Below are 8,484 nucleotides of genomic sequence, written 5' to 3'. Positions count from 1 at the left end.
GGCTTTCTGGTCATTTTTCTATATTTCGTTTGGTTTTCTTTGTGCTCAAGCCTCTTCTGCAAAATGCGAGACAATGGAGTCGTGCAAATTTGCAATTTTGGCCCTGAGGCCTCGGAGTCATGTGAGAATTTTAATATACCGAACGTGGCCTGTTGTCTTTGACGTTTTCCTTCAGCTTTCAAGCAGCGCTTCCACACAAAACAATTCGTGATATACATGCGATGATTTCGATCTCGACGAAAGGTCCGAAAGCGGCATGCCCAAGTTCCCATACGGAGGTTCAACAGTGCAGTTGAAATACCGTAAAATTCCGAAAATAAGCCCCTCCAAATATAAGCCCCCAAACCGGTAACGCAGAAAACCGTCCGTTAAATCGCCCCTCCAAAAATAAGCCCCCCCCCCCCCCCCCCCGGGGGCTTGTACTTGGAAAATTGCCCTCAAATACAAAGTATAACAAAGCAAAAACGGTAAATTTACTTCCAACTATAACGCTAGCCCAGTCAATTTTGAAACGCAAATTTCCCTCCGTAGATAAGCACCTCCGAATATAAGCCCCTCCAAAAATAAGCCCCTCAAAAAGAGCCTTTGAAAAATATGAGCGCCGGGGCTTATTTTCGGAATTTTACGGTAGTCATCCAATGCATTTATAGTTATCTAGTTAAACTTGAAGCGAGGATTACCCAGCGACCCTTGCAAGGAATGAGGAGGAAAAAATGTATGCTGAGGAATCCCATGAGCCACTGGCATTAAACCAGGTACCATTTCCTGCGCATCTCCCGCTGGCTGGGTGTCACGAACGGGAGAACGGTGAAGATCGACCAAGCTGTAGCTTGAAGAACCTGGATTCGCGGAGATTACGTTACTCTCCATGGTGATCGAAATGTCACGAATTCCTTGAAAGGCGTTTCGCCATATTTTGTAGGGGACTGCAAGCAAAAGGTAACAAGGCCAGCAGGCACACCAAGCAGGGTGACAGTCAAAGAAATGATTGACAGCTGAACAGTTAGTTACCACGAAGTTCGCTCCAACAGCTGCTGTCATTTCAAGACATTCCAGTGAATCATAGCGTCTGATGCCTTGAGTCTTCCACCAGCGGAAAATCATGGGATTGAAGTCAAACTATTTGCAAAATAAGCAGATTAGTAGAGAGTAGTCGAGGAAATTTAATCTGCGTTGATGATCAGGTTACCTATCTCCGGGACCCCTTTTCTTAGACCGGTACGAGTCCGTGTTCGAGTCTATTAATATATATACTTTTTTAACAATTATTGGGTGAGGCTTAGTATGATGTGAAAAATTACGCAGATAGAGGGGATTGTTATTAACGGAATAATTCTTCACATCATAAGATATTCGAATTTAATAGTTGTTTCATCGTTCATTCAAAATCGTAGGAAGCTTTTCTTGTCGTAGACTTCCTTCAAACCTTTGGCTTATTTCTCGGCATGGTTTCAGGATATAAACGATGTTTTTTTTCCTTATAGATACTCCTCAAAAGGTAGATAACATCCATCAAGCAATATGATTTGGGTATTCCTGCATTTAGTCGGTTCATGTTACAATGTCTTCGGATAGTCGTGAACGTTGCTGTTTAGCTTACTTGGGGTTGATCGATGGTATGTTTGCCTAGAGACGAGAGAACAAAGATGGCAGTGGATTGAGTGTAGTATGTTGATCGCATCTTCCAAATTTTGAATTAGCCGATTTAACCTATCAGAATTTGAATGAATAACCAAAACCTATATTATCAGTTCGAAAACAAAAAAAAATGCTTCGATTCTGACGGCACTTACCTCAACAGCAAAACTTGCTTTTTCATATAGCATGTTCTCTGCCTTGTTAAGTCCATCTTCTAACATTCGTCTTATGTCAGGATTAGAAGTATCAACACTGACCACAAACTCTGGTCTGATGTAACGCTTCTCGTATAGGGAAGTACAGTGCTCAGTTCCCCACCGGGCATAGGGATTCATCCAGGGGGTACTATTCGACTGAATCCACCATTCAGGGTCACGGATACTTAGATATTCTCCCCTCTTATTTAGTCTGATGAACAGAAATAAAGCGATAAAATTTGAAAAAAAAACACGTGTTTCAACCCCGTGTGGTAATATTTTTGGAGAGGGGAGGGCTCAATGCAATAGCTCGCTAATTGTCGATTGCATTTGTTGCTTATGAAAGTACTGGTTAAAGCTTTAACGTTTTTTGATTGAGGTAAAAGTCCAGGTGGGGATCTAGAATAAATACTGACCGATTTCCTACTTCTAGAGAGGTCTGGGGGCATGCTCCCCTGGGAAATTTTTGGATTTTAACTCCCCAAAGTCCCCTTTCCTGGGTTTCTGAGTCATTCAGACGGGATATTTACTGACTGTCCAAACCATTTTCCAGATATCAACTTGGAAAGTTTAAAGTTTTTTACTGAAAATATATTTATTATGAAAAATCTGACCGATATCCATAAAACAGTAGAAACCGGTATGGATCCGCGCCCAAAAGCTAGGTTTAACAACTCAACGTTTTGAGATGATTTAGCTTAATGAATTATCCCAATGGTTATTACGTGGAAAGCAGCCTCGCAGAATTTAGGCATTTGTACCGAAAAAAATGTAGGTTTCGTATTTTGTTTATTGAGCCTGTGTATGGGTGTCGGTTTCCGACGAAATCGAAGTCGCGAAGATCACCCGCACTGATGAAGCCACGACCTCATATTTTAATCAAGTTTGACGACGTAAGTTCATGCAATGACGGCAAAGAAACCTACCAAAAAAGTGCTACACTTTCAGAGTTTTTGTCTTGCTAATTTTTTCATTCCCGTCGTCGTTGTGACTGCGCTGAGCTTGCTAGTAGTGTTACCACGCAAAACAATTCTTGATATGCGACAATTTTGCGTGAAAAACCGACGATCAGAGGCTCTTTATCAGGTGATTTCCGCGGTAACAGATTTTTTTTTTTTTTTTCGTTTTATTTAGAACACCATACGTCGAAACTTTCACTCTTTTCTCTCGAGAATCTTGCTTTTCTAAGGGGATACATGTAACTAGGAAAAACAAGAAAATAGTATAACAGTTACCTTTGGCCATGTGGTACATGTTTGCCGCAAGTTACCAGCAGTAAAAGAGGTCGGTTGAAGAGCTGATTTCGTAAAGCATCCAATTCACTTGTTGTCTTCACGAGGTTAATCTTATCAGTGTTGGATAACTCCTGTTTATCGCTAATAATCGTGACTTGAGAGCTATCTGGAAGCCGTAAGACCTCAGCTCCGTCTTTGTTCAGTTTAAATTCGTTTGGAGGATTGGATTTGAATGCTGAATATGAAACTAGCACGACTTCAGATGAATTCTGCATTTCGAGATTTAAAATTGCTTTGTTATAGACCATCAAAGGAATTATTATTGTAAAAGCTACAGCTGTAAGCAACATTGGTTTATAAATGCAAATACAGCATTAAATGAATGTACAAACTAATGAACCCTGATGAGGTAAGACACAGCGTTTTCCAGCTGAACAAATAATCAGAACTAAGAACTTTCATAACCTTATCACAGTCGACCAATTTTCTCCTCTGTGGTCCTCTAGATGCACGTTCGAAAAAAATGTAATTCAGTTTTAATATATTTTCATAAGACGTTATGCAGCAAAACAATAACAGAAAAGAATCAGCGCTTAAATTTACAATTAACAAACCAATATTCTTGATATTTGAACACCTGCTGACTCTTCCAAAAATACTTTTCGGCGCAATCTTTCGCAGTGGCATAAGAGATTTCATCACTTCCTCTGAGGCAAAGGTACTACCTGCTATAACTACCCCGTGATGTTAATTATAGTAAACTTCGCATACATCACGTCCGATTCGTAAGCCTCGCCTCTGGCAGGCGAACATCTGATTGGTCAATCCAGTAAATTTTTTCCACCGGTATGGCGGCACTGGCAAGGCGGCTATATTGGGATTGTTTGAGGAACATTTCCCGTAAGCTACAAACTAATTCATTCGATGTTAGATGAAAAAACGGAGAAATCGAAAAGATACACTTGACATTTACTCTACGGGATTCAGGGAAATGTTTTTTTATCAAGCTTCTCTCTTTTTTTACGATGCTCTTCATTGAGGCTAAACTCCGTGCCCTTCGAAAAAGTCCGGTTGGTCCCCTGTGAAGATCCGACAGAACTTGTTTAACATTTACGCAGAAACGCTTGCTTCCCGAATTGCGCTTCTTTTGGAAAGAGAGGGAATGATGAGCAAATTTCATAAAAGTCAAAGTAAAGTTATCGATAGGCGACCGAATTGGAGAAAAAAAAATACAAAAAAAAAAACGATAAAACTCTTACAAATAAACATTTTATTTTAAAAATTGTTTCACGACTCACTACACTATGTCTTAACAAAACATGGTACTTTGGATGAGGAACTCCGAGTTTTACCATCTTTGATTCGTATTAAATTTGTTGGCTGCATTGGGAAAAGAAGAACATTATACCAGCCAGAAGCCTGGTAGAGATTTCTGAGTCAGCATACAGAGTTTACAAATCATAATGCAAGGTTGAAAACTAGTGCTGAATGTAAAGAGTTTGGCAATACTCATCAGTATTGGCAAACAGTACTTTCGGTTCTTCAACAATATTTTAGTAGTTTTCAAATGCGGTTTTAGGTGTTCTATGGAGCTCGAGGTGTAGGTCGACTCTGTTCAAACAGCACTTTAAACTTTGCACTTTGTATAGGCAAAAAATTCTACAAGTAGGTTTAGGTGGTGCTAAGACGAACAAACCTGAGCTCGGAAGCTTAATTTTGCCGCGTGAAGGAGCCTTTTACTGAGCGTTTTGTTTCACTGCAAAAGGCATCGTTATCCGTGGTTATACCACGTACAAGAACGTATTTATATCCTCTTCGTCCCGTCTGAGATACTTATGGTCTATGAGCCACTCGATTTGTTCTTTTATCATCTTCTTCTGTGGGATGAACATGTTTTTAAGAATTTCGACAAGTTCTGTTTGAAGGGCAGCATTTGTTATTCTCTTTCTCATCTTCATGATCTTAACAATCGCCTCCTGAAAAACAGAGCCAACCAGATTACAAGGGTCATTTTCACTGAAGCCGTTGACCGTTTGGGTACTCTGGGACCTTAAGTCGCCTAAAGTCGCCCAAAGTCGCCTTAAGTCGCCTAAAATCACCTTAAGGTGACTCGACCCAGTTTTTTTGGGGGGGGTACTATCCTACTTTGAAGCTCTCTGGTATCCCCACCTTTACTTTTATCGTAAGTCTAACACATAGAATGGATAACATATAGATCAATCTACAATATAACATAAAATTTTTGGCGATCGGAGTAAATGTCACGTGGTTATAATGCCACGCCCCTTTGAGGTCTGAGTCGAAAATCTGCTGTTGCAGGCATTTTTTCGTGAAAATCTCTCGGCTACACATAGCGCGCATTAGTGCCTTGCGCTGAACAGAGTTTCACCAAAATCGCAAAGACCCAATTCGAGAAATTCAGCGGTTTCCAAATTTAGGTCATAATTTATGCGAAAATGATAAGCAAACTTTACACGGATTATATCTAATAAACTATGAGATTCATCTCTTTATTTTGAGCATCCTTATAACAGATGGGTCCTTGCAAGTCAGCAAAACGCTTTAGGGTCTTATAAATGCGCGCGATTTCGAGCAAAGCAAACATATAGAAATTATAGTTTTCGCTATTTCTTGACGTTTGTCAGCGTTTAAGAGTCTTTCTCACGAAAAAAGCATTTTCTTAAAAATTCGTTGTTTTTTTTCCTTCAAATTTTTTCAAGGCCACAATTGATTAACTAACTACCCGGACTCTGAATTTCATGGTCATTGAAAAACTGTGACATTATCTTCTATAAGCCCAAACTTGAGTAAACATTGAAGATTTTTAGCGTTTTGGCTGAGTTTGTGCTTTGGGAGTTGTCTATTGTTTCTAGTCTGTCATTATACAGCATTCTTGTTCAGCACGCGTGCAATGACCACGCTTGGCGGACTTCCGAATGCTCACCGAGATATTCCCGTCACGAGTTGGTTTAATTATTGGCTTGCATTAAACCTATGAAAAAATGATATTTTTTAATAGTAAGTAGATTTAGTGTGTAGCACTTCTTGATTTTTTTGCAACGGCACAAGAAGCACGAGAATTGATTAAAAATTTTGAGTTAAACCTCTATGTATCACGCGATGGCCTGTCTCACTGTACAAGAATTATCAAATCTCGGTGAGCATTCGGAAGTCCGCTGAATTTCTCGAATTGGGTCTTTGCGATTTTGGTGAAACTCTGTTCAGCGCAAAGCACTAATGCGCGCTATGTGTAGCCGAGAGATTTTCACGAAAAAATGCCTGCAACAGCAGATTTTCGACTCAGACCTCAAAGGGGCGTGGCATCATAACCACGTGACATTTAATCCGATCGCCAAAAATTTTATGTTATATTGTAGATTGATCTATATGTTATCCATTCTATGTGTTAGACTTACGATAAAAGTAAAGGTGGGGATACCAGAGAGTTTCAAAGTAGGATGGTGCCCCCCCAAAAAAACTGGGTCGAGTCACCTTAAGTCACTTTAAATCGTTAAAATCTTAAAGAGGTTCAAATTGTCTCGTAGTTATTATTTTTCTCCTTAAGTCGCCTAAAGTCGCCTTAAATCGCCTTAACTCGCACAACATTTTGACCAAATTTTCCTAAAGTCGCCTTAAATCGCCTAAAATTACGGCGACTTAAGGTCCCAGAGTAGGCCTAAACACGCTCGTAGTCCCTTTCCATTACGCACATACGGGAAAGGACATTCCGTTGAACAACACAACGACATAAAAGCAAAAGAATAAGTTAAGGTTTTACACACTAAATCCTCCTCTCTTTTTCTTCGACAAATATCTGCTCATTGACACTATTAGATGGAAGATTGCGAATGTATAATTCCGAAGAAACTTAAGTTGTAAATGAATGGAGTGATAGCCTGCAAGAGGCAAGATAAAAAATATAGTATCGCACCTGTATCCTGAGAATCCTAAGCGCCACTATGCCGTCATTCTCTTCTTGTTTTGTTTTCTCTGTGGAAAGCTGTAGCCGTCCAATGAGATTCACCTTGCCGCGTTTCTGTACCTTGCCATTTTTACTGATTCAAAGAGAGAGACAAAATTAAACAGAATAAGTCAGTAGACCTGCACCGTTCTAAACCTCTTATTTCACTGGTCCCCTACAATCTGCACTTCCATTGTTTTCAGGGATAGGCTGGGCATTGTTATGTGACAATCCCTATTGTTTTCCCAGCTAATCAAAAACAATCTTTCAAAAGGTGCGGAATCGCCCGAAAAAATGCCGTAGAAAAAAAAATTTCGCAGTAGGAGGAACGATTGCTAGTAGACACACACTGCATGGGTCAGAAACGAAAAGAAAAAAGGAACCTTCTCAGGAAAGAAGGGAAAATCTCGTTTGCATCTCGCAAGCCTTACGTAGAGTACATGTGGGTACATGCTATACAATAGTGACCACTTAGCGGCTACCTTAACCAGGTTGGCGTCCAGCGGTTTTAGTGAAAACAAGGGTTTGGTGGGGTGCTCAGTCTCGCGGGCTCATAAAACCTGGTCTCGGTCATTGTTATTTAAGGATTTTCATTTGGGTTTCAACAAACAAGCAAACACATCTAGGAATCCCCATTTGAATGTCACGCAAAAATTAATCGGACAACAACGTGACCTCAGAGAAGTTTGCGTGACCAAGTACCCCCTTTATGAAGTAAACTCAGAGGAGAATCCTCGATAAACTTACATGACAGCAAACTCTTGATTGACCCAGAATAAAGAACTGTCGCTAAAATCTTTCGGAGACTTGGCCTCGGGATGACAAATAAGAATTTGACGCTTGAGTTTGGCGAAGGCAACTAGTGACTACAAAAGAGAGAAGAGTTTCAAATGTAAATAGGCGTATGGATCTTAACGCGAACTAAATATGAATATCAACTGACAGTTAAACAGAGTTTGAAGTGACAGAGCCAATAACTGTAAGTTTATAGCGTTCAACCTGAATTAAAGTGTAGAAGACCAGCAGTCAATCAGAATTGTCGTCCGGAGGAGCATGTTACGAGTATTTTGCGAACATGTTACGAGCATGATGCAAGCATGCCAGTAACAACCATTATGCGAGCATATTACGAGTATTATCCGAGTATGTTACGAGTATGATGCGAGCACGTTACGAGCATGATGCAATCATGTTACGAACATGATGCAGTCATGTTACGAACATGATGCAATCATATTACGAGCATTAGGCGAGCAAGTTACGAGCATGATGCGAGCATGTCAGGAGCAAGATGCGAGCATATTACGAGCACGATGCAAGCCTGTTACGAGCACGAAGTAAGCATGTCACAAGCATAGTGCGAGCATGTTACAAGCACAATGCGAGAATATAACGAGCGTGATGCGAGCATGTTACGAGCACGATGCAAGCATGTTACCCTCTTGACGTAAGC

General features: G+C 40.3%; 2 protein-coding genes across 2 annotated transcripts in view; both read right to left on the bottom strand.

Annotated features, from left to right (window-relative positions):
• Nucleotides 1-500: 500 nt before the first annotated feature.
• Nucleotides 501-3,399, bottom strand: LOC140938488 (uncharacterized). The gene is made up of 3 exons (XM_073387969.1): nt 3,071-3,399; nt 1,794-2,046; nt 501-1,119 (listed from the first exon to the last, which is right to left on the bottom strand). The coding sequence occupies exons 1-3, from the start codon at nt 3,376-3,378 to the stop codon at nt 655-657; spliced, it is 1,026 nt and encodes a 341-aa protein (XP_073244070.1). The 5' UTR covers nt 3,379-3,399; the 3' UTR covers nt 501-654.
• Nucleotides 3,400-4,323: 924 nt separating this feature from the next.
• LOC140950408 (cullin-5-like) overlaps nt 4,324-8,484 on the bottom strand; it is a 24,104-nt gene continuing 19,943 nt past the window's right edge. The window contains exons 19-21 of the mRNA XM_073399634.1: nt 7,779-7,897; nt 7,002-7,125; nt 4,324-5,046 (exon numbers count right to left, since the gene is read on the bottom strand). Of these exons, the coding sequence (XP_073255735.1) occupies nt 4,852-5,046; nt 7,002-7,125; nt 7,779-7,897 (438 nt within the window). The 3' untranslated portion in view covers nt 4,324-4,851. The remainder of the gene's footprint in view (nt 5,047-7,001; nt 7,126-7,778; nt 7,898-8,484) is intronic.

The sequence above is a fragment of the Porites lutea genome, chromosome 1, assembly GCF_958299795.1.
Source record: "Porites lutea chromosome 1, jaPorLute2.1, whole genome shotgun sequence".
NCBI classification, from domain to species: Eukaryota; Metazoa; Cnidaria; class Anthozoa; order Scleractinia; family Poritidae; genus Porites; species Porites lutea.
This window is presented reverse-complemented; position numbering and strand designations above follow the sequence as displayed.

Excerpts from the sequence above, each read along its gene's own strand:
- LOC140938488 (XM_073387969.1), bottom strand. The coding sequence starts at position 3,378 with ATGGTCTATAACAAAGCAATTTTAAATCTCGAAATGCAGAATTCATCT. Across the intron at positions 2,047-3,070 it reads CATGTACCACATGGCCAAAG|ACTAAATAAGAGGGGAGAAT; the intron begins GTAACTGTTATA and ends TCTGTTCATCAG. Across the intron at positions 1,120-1,793 it reads AAGCAAGTTTTGCTGTTGAG|TTTGACTTCAATCCCATGAT; the intron begins GTAAGTGCCGTC and ends TTTTGCAAATAG.